General features: G+C 44.4%; 1 protein-coding gene across 4 annotated transcripts in view; it reads left to right on the top strand.

The window, feature by feature from the left end:
- The window catches only part of TRAPPC9 (trafficking protein particle complex subunit 9), a 535,221-nt gene that overhangs the window by 337,479 nt on the left and 172,717 nt on the right, over positions 1-25,025 (top strand). For all 4 annotated transcript variants that reach the window (XR_009697631.1, XM_061171479.1, XM_061171478.1 and 1 more), the window contains 2 exons: positions 2,116-2,258; positions 22,242-22,352. Coding sequence is in view for 3 of the 4 variants with exons in the window: in XM_061171479.1 (XP_061027462.1) it covers positions 2,116-2,258; positions 22,242-22,352 (254 nt within the window). In the remaining variant the exon portion in view is untranslated. The remainder of the gene's footprint in view (positions 1-2,115; positions 2,259-22,241; positions 22,353-25,025) is intronic.

Genomic DNA, 25,025 nt, shown 5'->3' with positions numbered 1-25,025 from the left:
GTGACTCTTGAAGCATAGGGAAGAGAGCAGGAGGGCAGGTGGGCAGGCACCTGCTCTGCCATTTGGGAAGTGTGGCTTCTCTTGGCTCTTGCAGGTGGGAATGTGCTTGAGTCCCCACCTTGAACACGTGGTTTTGAGGCTCCTGTCCGGCACTGTCAGCCCCAGACAATGCTCTGAGCTCACCCTCACTCTTCCTTTTCTGGAAAAGGCTTCCACTAGGGTCTTTAGTGACCAGTTCATCGCCATTAGTGTGGTGGACGCTTTCTCAGACCCTTTTTACATGGATTGGCTGCAGCAATGGACATTCTGGCCCTTCTTCCCAGAGCTCTGCCCTCCTTGGGTTTCCACGACACCAGCCTTTTTTCTCTTGTTGCTTGTGCTTTTGGTGTCATATCTACGAAACTATTCCTAATCCAAGGTCATGAAGATTTCCTCCTATGTTTTCTTCTTAGAGTTTTATCGGTAAACTTTTTATGTAAAGGACCATATAGTAAATATTTTAGCTTTGCTGGCTGCCTATGGTCTCTGTTGCATATTCTTCTTTGGTTTTGTCGTTTGTTTTGTTTTACAACCTTTTAAAAATGTGAAAACTGTTATCAGCTCCAGGGCATACAGAACCAGGCTGCGGGCCAGATCTGGCCCTTGGGCCATAGTGTGCTGACACCCGTTTTAGGACCTTACCGGGGAAGGCTGAGTCATTTTAGTGAGGAGTTGAGCTGGGTTTGAGATTTCCTGTTGCTATGGTTACTCTTGGTGCAGCACAGGCTCCAAATTGTGCTGGGGGAAGGGGAAGAAAGTAGGGGCTGCTGAGGTAGGTACCAGGGGTTTTTCCCATAATGGTCCTCCATCCTCAGCCCTAGAGCCCTCCCTGCCCACCAGCACCTGGCCGGGGTCTCTCCACACCTTCATGCCACCCCCAGAGGCTTCTTACCAGGTGCCTGCTAGGTCTGTGCCAGGAGCAGATGGGGCCCTCTTGTTCTCCTCGTGCTGCCTCAGTCCTAGGTCGGAGCCGTGCCCCTGGATCCTGCATGTGGGCTCTCGGCGTTCCTGCCCTTCCTCCAGTAGCAGCCATCCTCTGCCTGGTATAGTGGTGGGCAGTGTGTATGAATGGGTTTCCTGCCTCTGTCTCTAGTGGCATTGCTGTAGGATCCTGGCTTGGGACCGGCTCCTGGCCCTCCCAGCAGCGTCTGCCCTCCCCTCACTAGAACGGATATTTACCCCTGTCTTTGTGCCCTTGTCATTGGCTACCCCTCCTCCAGAAGCTTAAGATTTTGCTTTAGAGGAGAGAAGGGTCTGGATGGGGTTGGGATGGGGGTAGGGGATTGGAGCTGTGGTTCCGGTTTCTTTTTCTTCCTCTGGTGGCTCCTGACCCCCTCTTCCAGGCCTGTACCCCCAGGGAGGCTCCCCTGCACTCCTGCCCCTGCCCGTCCTTTTTGTAAGCCCCCAAGGAGGTCCTTGGAGAAGACCTGGAGCGGTGGGAACTGTCCTTGGGTCTGGAGAGTCCTCACTATCAACAGAGCCCCTACTCAGCCTTTAGCAGTTCATTAACGTCTGAGCTGATTCCTTCCTGCCAGCTTCTATGGTGGCTGGCTCTGCCCCTGGTGAGATGTGTCCCCACCCTGTCCCTCCTGGAAGGACCTTGTTCCTCCTTGGCCTTCTGGCTATGTGGTTGCCCTGTGACCTTATCTCTGTGGGTTCAAGGAAGTGTCATGAGTTTGTAGTTTGTCGGCCTTACTCACTGTTAGCCTGGGAACCACGTTCTAGCTCCTTGATGGAAGTCCCTCCTCCCCCCCAACCTGATCTGTGTGTTTAAGTGATGCTGATTGAAATGCGTTTTTCTCTCTGAAATGCTATATCCCGTCACAGAGTAATTCTGGAGCTCCTTTCCATTCGTGGTTCCAGGCTGAGAATTGTAGGTGTTAGATACAGGGCATCATCGGAGGAAAGATGGTACCAGATGTCAGGTGCCAGGTGACAGCCCTGGGTGAGAGCTGCCCGTGGTAATAACTTTACCAGTTGGGATAATCTTCAGCCTTATCTGAGTGAAGTCTGCTGCCTGGGGGAATGGCGATCAACTTAGGGGGTACTAACTTACCATTTTTTACATCTTTTTAGACCCTGGAAGCTATCCTGAATTTCAAATACTCCGGAGGCCCGGGCCACATTGAAGGATATTACAGGAACCTCTCCCTGGGGCTGCACGTAGAGGTTGAGCCATCTGTGTTCTTCACACGAGTCAGTACTCTGCCGGCAACCAGGTAAATGCACCTCTGCTCTTGGACCACCTTGTTCTAGAGCCTGAGGGCACTGCGTTTGGAATTCTGACCTTGGTGTTCGTTTTGGTCCCATTGTTCGCTGTGCTGAGTTATTTAACCTCCCCGGGTCTTCATCAGAAAAACAGGCAGTGTAGAGCAATGCCGCTTCTGTTAGATGGGAGTGACTGGACTTCACACCTTCTACCGTGCTGTAGTAATGTTGTTGGCGGTGCAGTATGCTTGCTTGTGGTTGTCATCCTGCAGGACACGGTTCCCGCCCGTTGTCCCGAGCCTGGAACTCACTCCAGTCTGGTTCAGCTCTCCTGCTAGCAGGGGCGCAGCAGACGGCTCCCTGTCTTGGAGACCCCTGGAGGCGTCCAGCCTATCTGTCTGTGTCACTTCGGGCGCCCCAGGAAGACTGTGCAGGCAGGGCCAGGCTGCCCAGCGTCTCAGCCCCATCTTTGCGGAGCTCCCAGCCATCTGGAGCGTGGGGTTATTTCTGCCCAGAGCACCCTACTTGCAGGAGGCTTTCTCTCTTGATCACTTCCCCAGGCCTAGTCTTCCTTTAGGGAGAAAGAAACCAGTTTGTCTACTTCAAACCCGGAAGTGGTCAGAGATACTAGAGGTTACTCCTCCCTTAGGTGGGAGAATGACAGTTTCTCACCCCCAAATTTGACCTGTGATGAACTGGGAGCTGTAGGGTCTGAAGCACTGGGTGGGGCTCCAGCCAAATGGAGACCCTCTGGGGTCAGATTCCTGCCCAGGTGGTGAGCAGCCTTTGGAAGGCAGGTCCTGACCACCCCTGGGCATGTCCACATTCTCATGTCCAGGGGCACATTACATCTCGGGGGAGGGTAGAGTGGGCTAGTGTTACTTTTTGTTGTTGTTGTTGTTAATAAATTTATTTATTTTTGGCTGCGTTGGGTCTTTGCTGCTGCGCGCGGGCTTTCTCAAGTTTCGGAGAGCGGGGGCTACGCTTCGTTGCGGTGCGCGGGCTTCTCATCGCGGTGTCTTCTTTTGTTGCGGAGCACGGGCTCTAGGTGCGTGGGCTTCAGTAGTTGTGGTATGTGGGCTCAGTAGTTGTGGCTCGCAGGCTCTAGAGGGCAGCCTCAGTAGTTGTGGCGCACGGGCTTAGTTTCTCCGCGGCATGTGGGATCTTCCCGGACCAGGGCTCCAGCCCATGACCCCTGCATTGGCAGGCAGATTCTTAACCACTGTGCCACCAGGGAAGTCCCAGTATTACTTATTTTTAATGGAGTTAAGGCTATACTTACCTGTCTATCCTTGACCGTGGGGGAGAGACCATCACATGCAGCGTCCCTCTCCCCTCCACCAGTGGGCTCTATAGTCCACACAGTATAATAGAGGGACGTTAATGTCGATATAAAACTCTCTTTAGAGTGATACAGCCCCCAGAAGTAAGGGTAGTTTCAGTTCATAGGAAAGACTGCTGTTCTCCCCAGCCATTGGAGAATGGCTTCGGCAAGAATTAATGTCTTTCCTTTGGGCTTTTCAGCCCAAGCACATTTTGATCACATTTCATCATCTATCACTTTTTCAACCCACAGAGTAATGGTCTTTCTTGCCAGCGCTTGCCTCTGTTTTGAATTTGTATAAAGCGTCAAAGCACTTGCCGGCGGGAAGCTTTGGCAAGGATGCCTGCCAGGTGCTGTGAGAGTTTTTCAGGCCCTTCCTGTGCTTTGGTCCGCTCCTGGTGTGTGTTCTTTCTCATCCCCTCATCTCCTGCTGCCACTGCTCATATAAATAGGTCTTAGAAGCAGCACAGGTTGTCACTGAGTTGGATTATTTTCGCCTTATTGATATCTGGCTTCCATGTCATGGCCCCTGCAGTTCTTAATGACAATTTAAGATGAGAAAAATGTTGCCTTGTGGTTTGGTGCACATGTACACTCAGAAGAGTTGGTGGTTAGCTGACGTGCTGTTCGGCTCCTGGTTACCCGCCTGTTGACCTCACTCTCTTTCTTTTGGCCTACGTGTTTCTTTTCCCTGCTCTTGGGATTGAGATTTGATTTCCTCTAATCCTCCCTTTCCTTTCCTGCTAAGTCTAACTGAGCCCCAAATCCTGTGGGTGGAGCTGATGTCCCTGCATTCCACTGCACGTCTTTGCCATCTTTCCTTGGGACTCTAGAAATACTTGCCTACTCAGTCCCCCTGCCTCTAACCCTGCTCCGGCATCGTCCTGTAAACACACGTGAACGTTCCCACGTCACCGTCTGGCTTAAAGACTTTCCCAGTGCCTACGGGATAAAGTTCAAAGTCCCCACTCTGATATTCAAGGTACTTAAAATTTTGATCTAGGCATTTCTCTTCAGCTGTTTGTCCCCAGTCCCGCCACACTTCATGTGAAAGACACTTTGCTTCTCACCATCACCAGGACGTGTCAGGACAGCTTACTCCAGTGTGCCTTTGCATACCTCCTTTTCTAAAACTGTTCTTTTTCTTAAACTACCATTCCTTCACTTAACCTTTTGGAAAATGTCTGTTTGCCATTGATATATGTTACATTTTTATAAAATTTTCCTGACCATGACTAGGCATAGTTGGGGTCCTTCTGTGGGTTACCCTGTACATTCTTTGTATGTCTAATAAAGCACTTAGCAGACTGTAAACCTTTAAACCAACACCTCCAATGTTTTGGGTGCTATGTGAAGCACCCACTGGGATCAGAGATGGACAGAGAACACAGTCCTTGTGTTTTATCAGCCTGGTAAAAGCTCATCAGGCAGAGATAATACCAGATGGAAACTCGGATCTACATTAAGGAATGATGACTCCCGGAAATAAAGTGAATAGGTTAGGTATGAGATTTTTTATCCTCGCTTTTTGATTTCTTTAAAAGACTACTGACTGTCTAAGAAAGAAATAATAGCATTTAATTTTGTAGTGCATATCATATAAAGAAGTAGAATATGTAAAAAAAAAAAAAAAGTCATACAAATGGAAAAAGAGGGAGAAATGGACATTTTTATATGCAAAATGTTATATTATTTGAAGTTAGAATGTGATGTTAGAGACGCATGTTGTAAAGCCTTGAGCAATGACTTAAGGTATGGATAGTATACCAGGAGAGATAAAACAGAACACTAAAAAATAACCCCCCAAAGGGGGAAAGAGGTGGCAAGAAAGGAGAAGAAAAGAACCAGGAACATATAGTTAAGTAGAAACAAATAGCAGTGTGGTAGATTTAAACCCACTGTACCAAGAATTACATTAAATGGAACTGAACTAAATGCTCCATTTAAAATCTTTGCCCCCCGAGTTACAGAGATACTCTGCCACTTTTTCTTTGAGGAGGTTTATAGTTAAAGTTTTTCCCAGAATCTGTCTCAAATGAAGTTTTGTGCATGATGTGACGTATGGATGAAAGACTTAAATAGTTGGGGAGAGATACCATGTTTATTGATTGGAAGAGTCAGTTACTGCTAGGATACCAGTTTCCCCAAATTTGATTATAAATTCAATGCAATCCCAATTAAAATCCCAACAGGAATTTTTTGGGGGGGGTGGTGGTGGAAGTTGACAAGCTGTTTTAAAAATTATTTCACAATGGAACAGATTATTGCCAATGGAATAGGCAAATGACTTGACAGAAAAACAAAGTTGGAGGACTTAGGCTATACGACTTTAAGACTTAACATAAAGTTACAGTAATCAAGAGAGAATGCTATTGTTGTAAAGATAGATCAACGGACCATAATAGATGGTCCAGAAATAGACTCACTCATGTATGATCAATTGATCATATGACCAACAAGGTATGAAAACAATTTTATGTGGAATGAAAATCTTTCCAACAAATGATGCTGGAAGAACTGGACATATATGTGGTGGGAAAAAATGTGGAAATTGTCATGCTGTATAAAAATACAAGAGCCAACTCTCTATGTTTTCTATAAGAAACTCACATTAAATATGCACAGTTTAAAAGCAAAAATATGGGGGGGGGAAAGGCATGCCATGTTAACAGTAATCGTAAGAAAGATGGCATGGATATATTATCAAATAAGTAGACTTTCAGGAGAAAAAGAGAGAGTAAGCAGATAATTTGTAATGATGGAAGGGTCAAGTCATCAAGAGTCCCTGACAATCCTAAATGCAAATGCACTTAGAAACATAACTTCAAAATAAAACCGACATCTGAAGGGAGAGATGGAAAACAGATAATTATAGTTGGATATTTCAACACTTGTATCTCAGTTTTTGACAGAACAAGGAGACAGAAAATTAGTAAAAATATAGAAAGCTTGCACAGGACTAGTAAACAACTCCAGCTAACTGATATTATAGAACACTAAATGCTTACGCTAGAAGTTGAACGGCTTAAAATCAGTGGTATAAGTGTCTATGTAAGATAAAGAAGAACCAAATGTACCCAGAATAAACTGAAGTAAAAGAAAATAATAATAAAGAGTGGATAGGAATGAAATAGAAAATGAAAAAATAATGTGTAAACTAAATGGAACCCAAAGTCGATTCTTTGAAAAGATTAATGAAATTAGTAAACTATAGCCAGGATGTTCAGAATTTAAAAAAAGAGAGTGAACACACAAATTACTAATAATGAGAATGAAAGAGGGGGGCATGGCTAAATTCTGCAGACGTTAAAAGAATAATAAGAGTGTACTGTGAGAAATCATATTCCAATAAATTTGACAACTTAAATGAAATGGAAAAAAATTTTGAAAGACATGAATTACTAAAGTTGGTACAAGAGAAAATAGAATCCCTGGGATAGTAATATCAGTTAAAGAGTTTAATTTTTAGTTTTAATTAGTTAATTAGTTTTAATTCTTAATTAAAATTTTTCCATGAAGCAAAGATTTCTCAGATGGGGTGAGAAACTACTAACCATAAAATTAAAAGTTGATAAGATGGTTTTTATCAAAATTAAAAACTTCAGCTCATCAAAAAGCAAGCTCCATATTGGGAGAAAATATTTACAATACACTTATGCAACAAAGGTCTGTATCCAACATGTACCATGAAGTCCTAAAAATAAATACCCAAGAGACCAAAAATGGGTGGAATTTAAACTCCAGAGAACCCTTTGAAGTCAGCATTGCTGTATGGAGATGTTAAGTAACTCACCCTGGTTGCACATTAATGAGAAAAAGAGATTAGATTTGAATTCTGGCCTTCTTGGCACCAAAACCCATGCTCCCTGCCACACATACTCTGAACTGGGATTCTAGAGACCTGGGTTTCCCTTGGCCCCCTGTGTCTTTGCAAGCATCTCTGTATCTCTCGCAGCTTCAGCCCTCCTGTCCCTCACTGGAGTGATCACCGGCTCTGCTCACCTCATGGGGGATAAGAGAATCAAATTAAACAGTAGAGGGCCCAGTGTTTTCTCAAAGCCAAAGCACAATATAGATGGGAGGTGGAATTCTCATTGCTTTTTTTTTTTTTTTTACCATTCTCCTTCCTTCAGGGGTGTACCTAGGTTTCAGCTGACTTTTATTTAGGAGATCAATTACCATTAAGATTCACTTTTTACACCAAGCTGCCTGGTAATGTTGTTAGGGACCAGATTGAAATGGATTGGGCCATGCCTCCCTGTCTGAGTGCCTGGCCTCCCCCACTGCAGGAGCAACTTCTTTCTAGGCTGCTAGGATAAGTGGTCCAGTCTTACACATTGCTACTCTGAGCTCTGTGGAAAATACACTCCCCTGAGCAGGGCATAAGGTGTGGGAGTTGTTACATTCTGAATGAAAATCATACAACCTGACACACCATGGCGCTTCTCCCCGGACATTTAGAAGAAAAATTCCGTTTCCCTCATGGAGTGGGACCGCTCCACGCTGTAGGGAGCCTCTGCTCACAGACATGTAATAAAGGCAGTTTCAATGTCGGATTTCATCACGGTTGATCTTTTTCAAGTTGCTGTGTTGATTTAAGTTGGTTTTAAATTTAACAACAATTTAGAATTTTAACAAGCACAGGATTCAGAACCCATTGTACCTGTATCTAATTTCAAATTTTGATCCTCCCACTTATTTGCCCTGTGGTCTTGAGCAAGTCATTCCTGTTTCTTTAAGCATCATTTTTCTTCATCTTGAAATGGAGAGAACACTGATCTTGCAGGGCTGTGGTAAGGTTTAAAGAATGCATCAATACACAGGGCGTCTAATACAGTGCCTGACACAGGTAGAAAACTGAGAAACGGCGGTTGTCAAGGGCAAGGTCAGGGACTCCCCCTCTTCCATGTGGCAGTGGCACAGGGACAGCCCAGCTGGGGACTCACGTCTGGGTGGCTGGTACGAAGACCAGGGCTGTGTTACTCAGAGGGAAGCCCTCGCCTGCCCGGCAGCTTCACCCTCTTCACAGCCGTCACTGAGGCTGGGCTGTGAGGGGCACCCTGGGGAGGACAGAGGAGGGGAGGTGGACACCTGCACCGAGACCTGCTTCTGTGATGGGCGGGGGCTGGGTCTGCCCCAGGGCTCCCATCTCTCTCTAACCCATTCATCGAATCTTTGGTGGGAGGAGCTTAATGACAACGCATTTGCTCCATCCCTTCCTGCTCCTGTTGACTTGTGTTCCCCGAAACGATGAGCACGCTTTTCATCGTCTTTCCAAGCGTTAACATAGTGTAGGTCTGCACAGGCAGGAGCTGGGACCCCGCCTCCCATGGCAGGAGCAGCTGGGCATGTTACTTAGGTTGACACAGCAGCTAACACCCTCTGGTCCCCAGTGTCACCAGTTAGGAGCTGCCCAGGCGGTGAACCATCTCCCATTTTTCTGTCTCCACTCGCACAGCTGTACCTTGAAGGGACCTATTTTACGTCTCAACCATACATATTATTAAAGTATTACAATCAATAATTTTAAGTGATCTGTATTTTATTTTGAACTGTTACATTATTGAATGTTATGTGTTAATGTTCATTTAAAAATGCTATCAATATTCATTATTTAAAGACAGATTTAAAGATTGCTCTACTTAACAAGTAATATACACTAATTATGTTAAGAAGTATGATTTGTAAACATCAATTAAAAAGGCCCATGTCATACTTGATTTAGGGATTGAGCGTATGTTAAAAGGTAGATTGTCTATCATCAACAGCTGGCCAGAGTTTTTTGTGACCTTCCATTTAGAATTTTTGCGTTTGGCATTTTCAGAGTTTTAATCATTATAGAGTTAATTGCAAATGATGCTACATGAACCATGATGTCAAGTTATTTTTAAGTACGTTTCCATCCTTTTTGAATTGGGCTTGTCTTCATTCCCAGAAAGTGAAAAGCCAAATATGACATAGTTGTCATTATATGTTATCTTTTTAACCTTGGATTTTGAGGCACAAGTGTCTTGGTGCTCATTTTTGTGCCCCTTTTAACATGTGGTCTTCATGGTTCTTTTCTCGTACCTGTGGTCCATTATGAGTGCAAAGTAGACAGTATAACAGAGAGTAAATGATGTGTTCATCACGACCACGGTGGCGCTGAGCGCTGGGCCCTGGTGAGGTGGCGCAGTGCTGTGGCTGAGCCAGGAGCGTGTTGGTCTGACCTCCACCACCCCCGGGCACTCTCGCTGCATGTACACACGAGCTGTATGGAAACATTGTTTGCATACCACACAATTCACCCACTTAAGCTGTATAATTTAGTGTTTTTAGTATAGTCACAGAGTTGTTCAACCATTGCCACCATCTAATTTTAGAACTTTTCATTCTCCCGGTAGAAACCCTGTACCCATTAGCAGTCCCTCCTCCCCCTCCCCTACACGACCACAAATCTACTTTCTGTCTCTAGATTTGCCTGTTCTAGAAATTTCATGTAAGTGGAATCATACAAAATGTGACTGGCTTCTTTCACTTAGCATAATGTTGTCAATGTTCACCCACAAGGAAGTATCAGTATGGCATATCTTTTTATGCTGAATAATATTTCACGGTGTGGATATGCTACATTTTGTTTATCCATTCATTAGTTGATGGGTTGATTCCACTTTTTGGCTGTTGGGAACGATGCTGTTATGAACATTCACATACCAGTTTTTGTGTGGACCAGTTTTCATTTCTCTTGGGTATACCTAGGAGTGGAATTATCAGATCATGTGATAACCGTTTAACCATTTAAGGAGCTGCCTGACCATTTTCCAGCTCGGCTGCACCGTCTTACATTCCCACCCAAACCTTCAAGCAGTGCTTGAAGGTTCCAATTCTGCACATCCTTGCCGATGCTTGTTATCCTATGTGTCTTTTGGATTCTAGCCGTTCCAAATTTTTTCCTCTAAAGGGAACATTTTAAAACATTATTTTAAAACGTACTCATTACTAGAAGAAAATAACAACAGTTAGTAGTAGATTCAATATCTACCATGTGCCAGGTCTACGAAGGACTTTCAACAACCCTATAAGGTAAATTCTATTGTTACTCCCATTTTATAGGTGAGAAAACTGAAGCACAGAAAGGTCAAGTAACTAATTTTTAAAGACAAATAATAATAAGTAGTAAAGACTCAAATCGAAGATGTGTCTGACTTCAGAGTCCATTCATTACCTTTCACAGTTATTATGTATGTCTAGGTGATGGGATAATGGAAGATGATTTGTTCTTTTTGTTAGTTTGATTGGTTCTTAGTAATTTCAAAATCTATTCAATAAATATGATTTGATTTTTTAACCAGGGAAAAAAGTTAGTGAAAGATAAAATTGGAAAACATGTATAAAATAATTGTTAAAGATAAATTTGCAAATCTGGTAATCCTCCATGCCGGTCATTATATTTCGTTTACCTTCATGTTGACAAAGCATTTTTTGGTATCCTTTTGCCAAAGCATGATAATCTAAGCAACTTACAATAATCTTTCTCTGCATAAATGGCAGTTTTACTTAAGGCTGCCACCAACTCCAGAACTATTACATTAAGATGATGAATCAGGAAATTTGCACAAGTAGGCTGGTGAGTTTATCATTACCTAGTAATAATGAAAAAATGTGTTCTAATTTCCCAAAAGCGCTAAGGTGAATTTTTATTTATTTAGTATTGATTTGTATAGGGAATTTTATCTGGTACTTTATGAAAGATAAATTAAGCAAGATATTTGCAAAAAAAAAAAAAAAAAAGAGTACTCATTAAAAAATCAGAAACAGAGGCCCTTCCTGCCTTCATTATGTGCAGCCCCCCAAGACCCGTCAGAGGCCAGGTTGTGTGTCAGCCGTCCACAGGGAACTGTTCCCACATTTCAGTTGGTCACCAGATCTGTCCTTTCCACTTCAGTAGCTCTGCATTGACTCAGGCGTGTCACCTTTGTCCCTTGGGCCAGCCTCTCCCTCCCTTTCTTGGACAGTTGCTACAGCCTTTCAAAGTCTCTTGCTTTCGTTTTCTCTTTCCAGTTCTTTCTCCAAATAGCTGCTGAAGTGTTTGTTCTAAAACGCAAGCATGAGTTTGTCCCTCCTTTAGGGTCCTTCCACGAGTCCCTGTCGTCTGTAAGTCATGTTTCGGTTCCAGAGCTTGGCACACAAGGCTTTGCACAGTCTGACCCAGCCTGTCTGCCTTGCCTTTTCCTTTCCCCACCCCACGCGCCTCCTCACTCCGCGGAGACCCCTGCAAGCTCCCCGCACAGTCCGTGCTGCTCCAGCCCTGTCTGCTCGCATGCTCTGCTCTGTCCGCCTGCAGGCCTGCTCTCAAGCCTTTGGTGCCTCAGCGAATGCAAGAGCCGCTTCCTTCCAGAAGCCTCCCCTGCTTGTTTCCTGTGTCTCTGTGCCACTGCCGCCCACTTGTCTTTCTCACCAGTAAGACTCAGCTTCTTCCAACCCCAGGCCCGGAGGACACCAGAGCCCTGGGCGTGACCTCCGAGGCGCTGATTCGTTGTCCCCTGCAGAGCCAGGGGATCTGTTTCAGGTGGTCCTCACATCACACTTTGGGAAACCCAGTTCTAATGGACAGTAAATCTACTGTCAGAGTCTTCAGCAAGATTTGGAAGCTCCGTAATCTGTGTGGCAGAGGTGAAGATGAGATGATATCACCCGAAGAACATTCTGATTGTTTGTTCTATTTTTTTTTTTTTGTCACTTTAGATTGAATAAGCTCCCTGGCTTTCTTAAGACTTACAAGAAAGCTCTCCATCCTGAAACTGACTACTAATTTTTCAGGAAAGAAGGCTGATTGATAACAGGCAGGCTTATGAAACTTTAAAAGACCACACGGGTTTGGCCAAAGGTGTATGTGACCGTCACTACCGGTCTGGCTGTGTCTTCACTCACTTTACCGCGCCCCTAGGATTTATGGAACGGTGATGTTTGGACCCTGCAGGGGCTGGGAGAATTCGGCCAGACTCGGAGAGAAAGAGCCCCACTTAACTTTCTGGGCATGGTGCCATGGTTTTTAGACAGACTCAGACCTTGGCGTGGGAATTTCTCATAGTCACTTTTAGCTGAGTCAGTATTGAATAATTAGCTGGGATTGCTTTGTTGGCAGGGCTGTGTGCTTTCCCTTTTGCTGCTCCAGTGACTGCAACCAAGCTAATAATAATCACCACCCCTCACATTTATGTAATATTCTGCTTGTAGTTTTACAAAGCACTTTCACTTTTTTCCCCATTGGAGCCTCCTAATAATTCCATGACATAGGCATTCTTGTCCTTGTTGGGGAAACTGAGACTCAGAGAAATTAAATGACTTACATAAGATATTATATACCCATTAAGCAACAAAACTGGTATTCTGATAAGAAATCTTCAGACTTCGAATCGTTTCCCTTGTACCAAATGCCTTATTTGCTCAGGCTGCTTTCAGATGGCTTCTTTCCTTTTGCTTTTTAAAGTTTAGTTTGATTAGGATGTCTCTGGGCATAGATTTTTAAAAATTTATGCTGCTTGGGGTTTGCTGAGCTTCCTGAATCTGTAAGTTTATGTTATTTGCCAAATTTGGGGAATTTTCAGCCATTATTTCTTCAACAGCTGTGTGTGCGTTTTGTTTTGTTTTGTTCGTCTCAAACTCCTATGACATGACTTTTAGAGCTTTTCTTGTCTCATAAGATTGTTTTTATCCCGTTTTTTTCTCCCAGCTGTTTCCATTGGATAAATTATTAATCTGTCTTCAAATATATTAGTTTAATTCCTGTGTGGTTCAAAAAAATACTTGTGTGATTTTTACTCTTTTAAAGTTGCTAGGGGTTTTTTTCATGGCCTAGAAATGGTTTATTTTGGTAAATGTTGCATATAACTTGAGAAGTATGGATATCCTACTTTTCTGGGGGGATGGAATGTTCACTAAGCATCAGTTAGATCCAGTTAGTCAATGGTATTGTTTGTTTTATATCCTTTCTCATTTTATGTCTACTCATTCCCTCAATTACTCAGATAATTCACTACCTGGTGAATTTTTCAGTTCAGTTTTTTCTTTTCTAAAGTGTCTCTTTGTTTCCTCTTTATATCTTCTATTTCTTTGCTGAGATTTTATCTTTTCATTTGTTTCAAGTGTGTTTGCCCTTACTTTGCGGAACGTATTTAAAGTCTTTTTCTGTTAAGACTTTCATCTTGAGGTTGTTGTCTGTTGATTTTATTTTCCTTTGCAAGTTGGCTTTTTCCCGGGTTCTTCCTGTGCTGAGTAGTTATAGACTATATTATGGACATTTCAAATATAATGTTGTGAGATGCTGAGGTCTTGTTTGAATCCTGCAGAGAATGCTGATATTTTTGTTCTGGTGGGTGGTCCACACCATGGTCCCGTAGTGCCTTCTGTGGGCTGTGCTGCGGTTCTGGTTTTAGAGTCTGTGGTTCTCCTTGGATCAGTCCTGTGTGTGCCACCCACTGTTCTTCCTTGGAGCTCAGTTACCAAAGCCCATGGTTTGCTCAGGATCCAGCCCCTCGTGCTTGCTCCACAGTGAGCCCAGGTCAGGTACCACTTTAGCAAATTGCTCTCTTCATCTCTCTCCTTTCCATAGTCTCCCCAGCTCTGTCCAGGGGCCTCCCTTCGCTGTCTGCCCACAGCAAAGCCAAGGTTTGAGTTCTTCCTCTGTGTGTCTCTGTGTGGGACTAATTGGTCAGAGGACAGAGAGGAAAATAAAAGTGATGGGGACTGGCCCTGTGCTTATGGGACCTCAGTCCCTTGGATCAGAGAGGTGGTTTCCTGCCCTCGGAGTTGTATGTGCCGTGCAGCCATGACTGCCATCGTGGCACTGTCGCATAGCAGTACTGCCCAGGGGCTGGGCTAGGAGAAACGGAGGAGAAAAAAGAAAAAAAGAAAAAGCCCAGAGGGCCCCCCAACACACCTTCATGGTGCCCTCTCCCACGCCTTGGACCTGGGACAGAGGCAGCTCGCGGAACTCTGCCTGTCTATACCTGATGGGCACCTCCGAGCCGCCTTTCAGGACGGGTAGGACTGAGGGAGATGGAAACTCACTCTGAAGTTCAGAGAAACTTCGATTTCAGATCTCCTTCCCAAATCCACCTTCTATAGTTTACTTTTCGAATCTTCAAATAGCTGCTCCGTGCATTATATGTACGATTTATAGTTGGGTTCAGTAGGAGAGACGCAGTGGATTATTTGTACTTAACGCCATCTTTTCCATAATAGGAACTCGTCATTGTTTTTAAAACATGAACCAATTCATGTCACTCATCTGCTTAAGACTCTAAAGATAGCTTCCCATCATACTTAGAATAAAATCCAAACTTTCTGTCACGACCTTTCCTCTGTCATTAATTTCATACCACTCTCCTCTTGGCTCGTTCTGTTCCTTGATGACACCATGCCTTAAGATTTGGCCTTCACTGCTTTCTCTGGAAAGCAGTCCTCCAAGACCTTCACATGATTGCCTTCTTGTTGTGTGGATCTGAAATGAAATGCTATTTCATCAGAGAGGCCCTCCTTTGCCGTCACATCTGAAGTCAGTTTTTAATCTCTGTTTATGATTTCAGGAGATGCACTTAATTAAAAAGAAAATTTGTTATCCACGCGTCTTGTTCTCTGCCTCAAGTCCTAGCCCACGTTTTACACCAGCCATCTCTGTGGCAGCCAGATTTATGCAGGGGTAACTTGACAGCACCTCACCTCAGCTGTGCTGTGTAGCTCTCGAGTTCTGGAATGTCTGAAAGCCTTCTCCAGGACTGCAACACAGGTGCACACGCCGCACGGTGTGGGGAGTCGGAGAATTGCCCCCTTTCGGGGGGAGCTTGACCAGGGAGGGCGGGGGCTGGTGGAGAAGTAATCCCCTCTCCTCTGCCTGAGGTGCACACTTCAAGGCACAGTCCGTGACTCTTCAGAGGGACCAGCAGGGTGAGCGCCAGCGGTCCACACGGTAGCCAGCTCAGTAAGGCACCGTGGTGCTGCGTTCTCACCGCATCCCGTGCCCCCGCCCTGCTCCCCTCAGCATCCCCTTCCCAAACACCTGCCCCACTCCAGCCCTCTTCTCAGGCTCTGCCTCCTGGGGGGAACCCCGGCTAAGACAACATTCTAAGTGACTTTAAAAATACCTCTTATAAAACATGTCTTACATCTTATAAGCAACATATAAAGAAAAGTCAAGGGGATGATAATCTATCCAACCACACAAATTTGTCAAATTTTTACATTTCACTGTATTTGCATCTGTTTTTCTAATTTAAAGAAAGAAAAATGAAACTGTTAAAACTCTTGTGTGCTCCTCTGTGACCCTATTCTCTTCCTCTCTCACCAGGAGTGACTACTACCCTACAGTTGATTATTATAAGCAATATAGAGTATTTTTAAATATTTTAAACTTGATATAAATGTGTAACTATCTCCTGCAACTTGCTATTCACTCAGCCTTATTAACATGAGACTTAACCTGTAGTGAGGTTTGTAGTTCTTAATTCATCTTCGCTTATATATAGGTTTCCAGTGTATGACTGTTACAGATTTATTTATCTGCTCTCCAGTTGGGTGCGCTTCGTTAAAAGCAGTTCTTTGATTTTATAAATGAGGCTGCAATGCACATTTTAGGAAGCATCCTTGTGCCGAACTCTGAGAGTTGGTCCAAGATACATGCCTACAAGTTGAGTCGTTATATCAAAGTTGTGCCAACCTGCCCTGTGAAGGGGTTGTACCAGTTTACACCCTTAGCAGCACTGAATGAGGATTCCCATGATTCTTGCTGATCTACATCTTGGCCAACACTTGGTCTTAGAGCACATTTTAAACATTTCCAATAGGTTGGGTGGGAAATCATACCTGAGGGTTTTCTCTCCATTTCTCTGACTACTAGTTGTATTGAGCTTCTGTTCCTATATATTGGCCATTGGATTTCCTCTGCTTTAAATTGTCCACTCTTGTTCTGTGCTCAATTTTCCATTGGATCATTTCTTTCTTATTGATTTACAGGAGTTCTTTATCAATTCAGAATTCTAACCCTTTGTCAGGTTTATGTGTTGCAAACACCTTTTCACAGCTAGCTTTTCTTTGCTTTGATTTTAATGTTTTTCCTTGTACAAAAGTGCTTCATTTCAGTGCAGCCAAACATTTCAGTCTTTTCCGTTATATATTTTTCCAGCTTGATTGAGGTAAAATTGTATATATTTAAGGTGTACAGTGTGATATATACATTGTGAAATGGTTAACACAGTCATGTCACATTTCATTTCACATTTCAAGCTCATTAATGTATCTATAACCTCTCATAGTTACCTTTTGAGTGCCTAGTGAGAACACTTAAGATCTAATCTCTTTGCAAATTTCAAGTATACAACGCAGTATTCTTAACTGCGGTCACCATGCTGAATATTAAATCTCCAGGATTTACTCATCCTGCATAACTTAAATGCGTAACTGAAACTTTGTATCCTTTGACCAACCTCTCCCCCTTTCCCCCACCCCTCTACCCCTGGTTAACCACCATTCTGCTCTCTGCTGTTATGAGTTCAACTAATTGAGATTGTACGTATAAGTGAGATCATGCAGTATTTGTCTTTCCGTGTCTGGCTCATTTCACTTAGCATAATGTTCTCTGGGTTCATCCATATCACAAATGGTGGGATTTTCTTTTTTCTCATGGCTGAATAATATTATGGTGTGTGTGTGTGTGTGTGTGTGTGTGAAAGGGGGAGAGAGAGAGAAGGGGGTAGAGAGAGAGAGAGAGAGAGAGAGAGAGAGAGAGAGAGAGATGGGTTTTTTTATTCACTCATCTGTCAATGGACACTTAGGTTTTCCCATATTTTGGCTATTATGAATAATGCTGCAGTGAATATGGGAGTGCACTTATCTCTTTGAGATACTTATTTCATTTCCTTTGGATATATACCCAGAAGTGAGATTGCCGGATCATATGGTAGTTCTATTACTAATTTTTTGAGGAAGTTATACACTGTTCTGTAATGGCTATACCAATTTACATTCCCACAAGTGCATGACAGTTCCCTTTTCTCCACATCCTCACCAACACTTATTGGTCTCTTTAATAGCCATTCTAACAGCTGTGAGGTGATATCTTATTGTGGTTTTGATTTGTATTTCCATGATGATTAGTGATGTTAAGCACCTTTTCATATAGCTGTTGGCCATCTGCACATCTTCTCTTGAGAAATGTCTATTCAGGTCTTTTGCCAACTTTTTAATTGGATGATGATGATGATTGCTATTGCTATTGAGTTGTTTGTGTTTCTTATGTATTTTGGGTATTAACCCCTTTTGAGACCTACTGTATCCAAATATTTTTTCTCATTTTGTAAGTTGCCTTTTCACTCTGTTGATTGTTTCCTTTGCTGTGCAGAAGCTTTTAGTTTGCTACAACCCCACTTAATCTGTTTTTGCTTTTGTTGCCTGTGCTTTTGGGGTTATTTCCAAAAAGTCATTGCCCAGACCTATGCCAAGAAGGTTTTCCCCTGTTTTCTTCTAGTAGTTTTACAGTTTCAGATCCTGCAGTTAAGTCTTTAATCCATTTTGAGTTGATTTTTGTATATGGTGTGAGGTAAGGGTCCAGTTTCATTCCTCTGCGTGTGAATATCCATTTTATCCAACATCATTTATTGAGGAGACTGTCCTTTTCTCATTGTGCGTTCTGGTGCCCTGGTTGAAGATCTCTTTATATTTTGTATGTCTTGTAACTCATTTGAGAAATCTTTCCCTCTTTCAAGGTCAGAAGTTGTTCACCTGTATTTTCTTCTATAGGATTTTAAATATTACTTTTTACATTTATATATTCAGTCTGTTTGGAACTTATTTTTGTTTATGGTGTGAGGTAGGGATATCATTTTCTTTCTATCTGCATAACCATTTTTCCAGCACTGTTTATTGAATCTCCTTCTTAATAATCAACACTGCTACTTTGGTCACATATCCATTACCTTATTATATTCATGGATCTGCTTCTGGGCTGTTTTTCCCTTCATTGATGTGTTTATCACTGCCCCACTGCCTTCATTTTTACAGCTCTGTGACAATTCTTGATATCTGGTTGGCCAAATGTCTTCCAAAAATTTTCCTCGTTGTTGTTTTACATGTTCTTGGCCCTTTGATCTTAGATATAAATTTTAGAATCAGTGTATCAAGTTTGACCAAAACCAGAACAATGTTGGGATTTTTTATTGAGTTGCATTAAATTTATATACATTTGGAAAGAAGTGAGTTATTTAAAAATACTGGGCTTCCCTGGTGGCGCAGTGGTTGAGAATCTGCCTGCCAATGCAGGGGACACGGGTTCGAGCCCTGGTCTGGGAGGATCCCACATGCCGCGGAGCAACTGGGCCCGTGAGCCACAACTACTGAGCCTGCGCGTCTGGAGCTTGTGCTCCGCAACAAGAGAGGCCGCGATGATGAGAGGCCCGCGCACCGCGATGAAGAGTGGCCCCCACTTGCCACAACTAGAGAAAGCCCACGCACAGAAACGAAGACCCAACACAGCCAAAAATAAATAAATAAATAAATAATTAAAAAAAAAAAAATACTGAGTTTTTCTATCCTTGAACATAATACATCTCTGCATTTATTCATCACCTTTAATGTCATTTCATAAAACTTCAGAATATTTTTCACAAACATCCTGCATATATTTTGTTAGATTTATTTCTAGGTACATTATTATTGTAAATATATTTTCTTAAAAATTATATTTTGTAATTGTTTTTAGTTGATATATAGGAATGCTGTTGTTATTGATTTTGTGTGTGGATGTGTGTCTTAACCCTGTATTTAGCAACCTTTTTGAACCTATTTTTCCTAATTTTATCAAATATGACTAAATTTTTTTCACTTTTAATTCCTCTTATCTTTCCCAGCCCTGTCCCCTCACAAGAGTGTGAGTTCCGTGAAAGCAGAGATCCTGTTTCTCTTGTTCACTTCCATATCCCAAGTGCTTAGAATAGTACCTGGCACACAACAGGTACTCAGTAGATACTTATATTTGTTGCATGAATTAATAAATAAAATTAATTGTCCTAATTCTAGGTAGGAAATAGTGCGTACTAACTATATAGATGTGGCTTCACGCGCACTGTTCGCTGTGCCTGGGCTGTGCCTCTCCTTTCCACCTGGCGGCCTCGTCTCCTCCCTCCAACTTTACTCCAGATTCTTTCCTGCTACTGGGCACCCCACCCCGCCCCCCGACCAGGCAGATGGATCTGAAGCCTTTCTCTGGTCTCAGTTCTTCTAGGAAGCTTTCCTGGGCTTCCCTGTACTTCAGAAAGATGGATCCAGAAAAACAAAAAAACAAAAATAAAACCAAAAAACAAATAAGAATTAAAAGTAAATTATATGCTCAAACACAGATTAAAACTTAAGAGAATCATCCAAAGAGGTGTGGAAACATGCACAGAGTAAATGACATGATGGTGGGCACACGGCGCTACTACAGTTTGGGAAAGGGAATTAATTTATGAATAATAGATAGAAAGCAAAGATCCACCAGCATCTCATCCTGCCAACAATTAGGAGGAACAGAAACACTGGATCAAGCGCCCCCATACGCAGACAGTGAGTCAGAAAAAACAGAGAACAAAAAAGTATTACATTCCAACGTTGTTCGTTCCTGTGCAGTTTTCTAACAACTGTATTCCGTGGGTGAAAACAACATGTATTTGAATCTTTTCTTTCCTGCTTTTAAAAATCACTTCAATTTTCTGCCTCTGATAAATGTTTTATGAATTTCCTTTTCTGGTGAGAGATTTTGCTGTGATTAAAGATTTCATCAAGTTATGACAAAGGCGGAATAGATCTTCATTCTCGAAAGCTCATTTTCCTGTGAGCTGAGTGAAGAGGCCTCTTGGAGGCAGCTGTCAGAGCTAATGAATGTTTTTCCAAGTGCTGAACCTCTGGGGAGGACACCCCGACCCACAGAACCCAGAATCAACTAAAGACGTGTCGTGCGACATCTCGTAGTGTGTAGCGGGATGATCAGGCTGCTACTTTACCATCTCCCTTGAGAGTAAGTGCATGTATGTGTTTCGAAAATCTGGTATTTCACAGATGCCCAGTGGCCTTTGGATGCTGTCAGTCTTTGTGTATGTGAGCGCGCGTGTGTGCGTGTGTGAACCCCTGGGCACGTCACTGCGCCCTCTCCACCTCAGTTCCCTTCTCTGGAAAGAACAGGGGACGCAGTTTGGATTGGAATACGCGTCTTCGTCCGCTGTGAGCACTACAGGATTTCTAGCTCTATGTCTTGAGTCTCGGTCATCTCCTGAGCCTCCCTCTCCTCTCCTGTCCATCAGTGGCTCTCGGGAGGACAACCTTGCAGGGCTTTTGTATGAAATAAGCAATGCAGGCAGCCGGCACATGTGGGTGTGAGTCCTGTCTCCTCTTTGCTTAACAACCAGCAAAATCTTCCCTCTTCACACTTTGGGAAACACACCTGAGAATTCAGATGCCCTATGGAAGGTCATGTTTTGAAGAGATGCTCAGCTGAAAGAGACCCAGAGCACAGATCCTTTTCTGAGGCTTTTTTTTTCTTCTCTGAAAGTCTCCTTACCCTGTTCCTCCAGGAAGGAGGATGGCTGCTGCCTCTGTTGCGCTCTGCTCCTGTCTTAGGTCTGGGTGTCCCGTTTTGATGAGCAGACGCTTATCCATCCGCTGTCATGCGCCAGCTGCGACACTTGGTGTTTGAGATGCTGTGTTAGTTTTAGGCAAGCATTGGACCGTAATGGGGACCTGACAAATAGCAGCTAGCACAAACGAAGCGTACGTGGCTGGAATTCTGTTTTTCACATGTAGCTAATGGGTCTGTGCCATCATTTCCCAGGGCCCCACTGTGCCCTCCACAGCCGTGGCGTTCGTCCCCATCGCCCCCTAGAGTCCCTGAGCTTCCTGGCATCCTGCTCCTCCCTGGGGAGGAAGCAAAGGGAGTCAGGAGGTGGAAGGGTGACGCCTTCCCCTCTCAAGGGCTTGTCTTCTTATTTGGCATGAAAAGTCTCCAGAAGCCGGTTATTGGCTGGAACTTTGTTCCATGGCCCTCCCCTTGGGGAAGGGGGAGGCGGGAACTTGGTTACTTCGGTTTTACTGTCTGCGGTAGAGAAGGCCAGGGAAAGGAGGTTTCAGGTGGGTGGTGAGTGACCCCACGGTGTCGCCCACAGTTCTGGGGGAGTGAGGGGTGGCCCCCATGAGGACTCTCGGTGGACATGTGCACAGACAGCATGGGCACGGCTCTCTGTGGACCCCTGCCCAGCACCTGGCCTGGCACCCGTAGAAACCCAGGGCCATGATGCGGTCACTTATTGAATGACACTGTATGCCGAGTGCTTTCCCGCTGGGTCAGGCGTCCTAGTGGTCACACGTGTGAGGCTTGGAGAACTCAAGTTACCTTCCCAAGGTCACTCAGTGTGTAAAGGGCACAGCTGGGTTATAAGCATGTGTCCCAGGACCGAGGAGGACCTCCTGTCCAAACCCACTGTGTAGAATTCACGGTTAGTCCAGAATGAGTCTTCGTAAGCCTTTGTGTCCCGGGGTACGTGACATTTTGATAAATTGTACTTCTCATGTCCTCCAGTGGTGTAAAATCTTTGGGGATGGGGGGAAGCAGAGTCACTCTACTCTTTGGCTGTCAGAAGATGCTGAACTTGGCTTTGTCTTTGCACCGCAGTACCCGGCAGTGCCACCTGCTCCTGGACGTCTTCAACTCCACGGAGCACGAGCTGACAGTCAGCGCCCGGAGCAATGAAGAGCTCATCCTGCACGCCGGCGAGTGCCAGCGGTGAGTGTCGTCACGGCCCCACGTGCTCCCTGGCCCTCCTCTCATCACCCTGCTTGGGAGGTGCTGAAACAGTCCAGCCTCGAGACCTTAGAGGGTGGGCAGTCTGGTCCCCCTTTCAGAGGCATCACAGCCCTTACTCAGGTTCAGTGACAGGATCGGTAGTGGTTGCAAATTGGAGCCAAGTGTAAAGTCAAGGTAGAAATGAATGGTTTCCATCCGAGGAAGCAGCACCTCAGCTACAGATGCTTTCAGGCACCATGTCTGAGGATGCCCAGACGTCTGGGCAAGACCTTTCACTTTTAAATTCTTAAGAAAGCTGTATCTGGGGTCACTGGGTGTTGACCTGAGGGACGCATATCAATGTCAATGGGAAGTTCCTTGGAGGAATTAACGTCACAGGAGACAGGCCAGGCAGAGGTGCCTGGAAGAGGTGCTGTGTCACCCGAGCTCAGCCCTTGGAGGGCAAAGAGAGGTGGCCCCAGTGGGCCCTGGCCAGGGTCAGCCGCAGGACATGCCCTGGTCCAGCAGAGGCGAGCAGGGAGCCAAGGTGGAAGTGAGAGCCGACCAGGAGCAGAGCCAGGGCCACAGGGGCAGGTCCGGAGGCAGGTCAAGCTCGGTGACTTTGGAAAGAAGCTCTTTGCTGTGGTGGGGATCCCTTCCCCAGGGCCTGGCCCACTCCCACTCATTTGGGCCTCTCTCCAGACCAGGAGCTGTGCCCCCAAGCGCAGCTTGGATGTTAGGGCCATACCCTTATAGGTGGAATTATAGCTGGAATAAGATATAGGTGAAATATAATTTTTATTTGTAATTGCAAAATACTTGAAACCTACAGAAAATAATTTAGATACTAGCATACCATATCTCAGATTTCAGCGTTTTGCTATATTTGCTTGAGATCTCTCCCTCTCTCTCTCCCTCTCTGTTTCTGTCTCCCTCTATCTTTCTGTCTCCTCTCTCTCTCTCAAGGAAATAAAATGTTAAAAAAAAAATAGTGGACGTTAACACCATTGGTCAGTGGGGAGGAGGGAATGCAAATTTAAATCACAATGAGACAGCACTACACACTCATGAGAATGCTTAAAATGACAGACTGACAATGTCAAGTGTCCACAAGGAGCATGCAGCAGCTGGAAGGTTCATGCCTGGGTGGGAATGTGAAACAGTGCAACCACTTTTGCAGAGGCTGCTGCAGTTTCTTACAAAACTAACCATACACGTACTCTGCCCAGCAGTTCCAACTCTAGTTATTTATTCAAGAAAAATTTAAAAACGTATGTTCACAAAAAGACCTATAAAGAATGTTCCAAGCCAAAAAATAGAGCTCAGGTGTCTGTTACAGGAGAATGAATTAACAAATGGTGGCATTTTCCTAATGGGATATTACTCAACAACAAAAACTGACAAACTCCTAATACATCACCATGGGTGAGTCTCAGGAACCTTATGCTGAGTGCGGGGAGCCTGACCCAAAATAGCATGTATCGTGTGGTTCCGTTCATCTGAGATCCCAGAACCAGCAAAACTCTTCTGTGATGGTGAAAACAGAGCATCGGTTGCTTCTGGAGAGGTTGGGATGGGCTTTGACCAGGAAGGGGCACAAGGGGATTTTCTAGGTGATGGCCATGTTGTATAACTTGATATTTGGGTGTGGGTTCCACAGGTGTTTGCCATTGTTAAAATTTAGCCAATGTGTACTTAAGATTTGTGCATTTCTTTGAGAGTCGATTTTCTATCAAAAGAAAAACTGTAAGCAGATGTTAAACTCTGCCTGTTGAAGGACTTGGGGGTGGTGTATGATATCTGCACTAGTCTTTGAAATGCCTAAAAAACTAGATTCCTGGATGGGTGGAGGGATGGGAAGATGGACAGACTGAGTTGATAAAGCAAATAGAATAAAATGCTAATTATAGAATGTACCAATGTGTATATAGAGTATCCTCTGAGGAATTCTTTCAACTCGTAAGGAAATGTTGGGAAAAAATAAGCAAATGAAAAAGCAGCGAAGCCCGACAGCCCCGCCCCCGGCCCCCGCCCCCACCTTCCTTTCTCTTCCTCCTCCAGAGTCTGTGTGTCTCGGAGGCCATGGCATCATCCGCTCCACGCTTTACTACTTTATTGTATTTATTTATAGCCACAACAAACACTATGTTCAGAGTTTTTTTTTTTTAATGACATAAGTGGTTCCATATCATATGTCTTTTTCTGCGTGTCTTTTTATAACTTTAAATCAGCATTGTGCTCTGGAGCTGAATATGAATCAGGTTTCTGCCTCCTGACTGCTCTTCGTGATTCGTTCGTGAATGCACCGTTTATCCATCTCCACGCTGATCCGCTACGAGGTTGCTTCCAGGGTGTGGCTGTTTAATGTCATTATGGATGATGACACATATGAATGCGCAGTCGTATTTGCTGTCTGGGGCTGATATTGGGAGGGCGTTTATGGCCTAACCCTTGAGAGGACGGAAACACTCCCTCTCAAGAGCTCCTTGTTGTAGGGGGTTCTTGCTGTGCGGGCGTGTGCAGGGCTCACGTGCTCGTGCACGGAGGCCGTGGCGGCCGTGCTGAGCGTTCTGGCTCCGGGGCGCGAGGACAGGCTCTTTCCTGGCCTGCTGCTGCGTCCTTGGTGCTCTAGGCCACTGGCAGCGGCCTGGGCCCCTTGCTGGTCCCCAAGCT

This window comes from Eubalaena glacialis, chromosome 17 (genome assembly GCF_028564815.1).
Source record: "Eubalaena glacialis isolate mEubGla1 chromosome 17, mEubGla1.1.hap2.+ XY, whole genome shotgun sequence".
Taxonomy (NCBI): Eukaryota; Metazoa; Chordata; class Mammalia; order Artiodactyla; family Balaenidae; genus Eubalaena; species Eubalaena glacialis.
The sequence above is the reverse complement of the archived record's forward strand: the minus strand, read 5'-3'. Positions and strand labels throughout refer to the sequence as shown.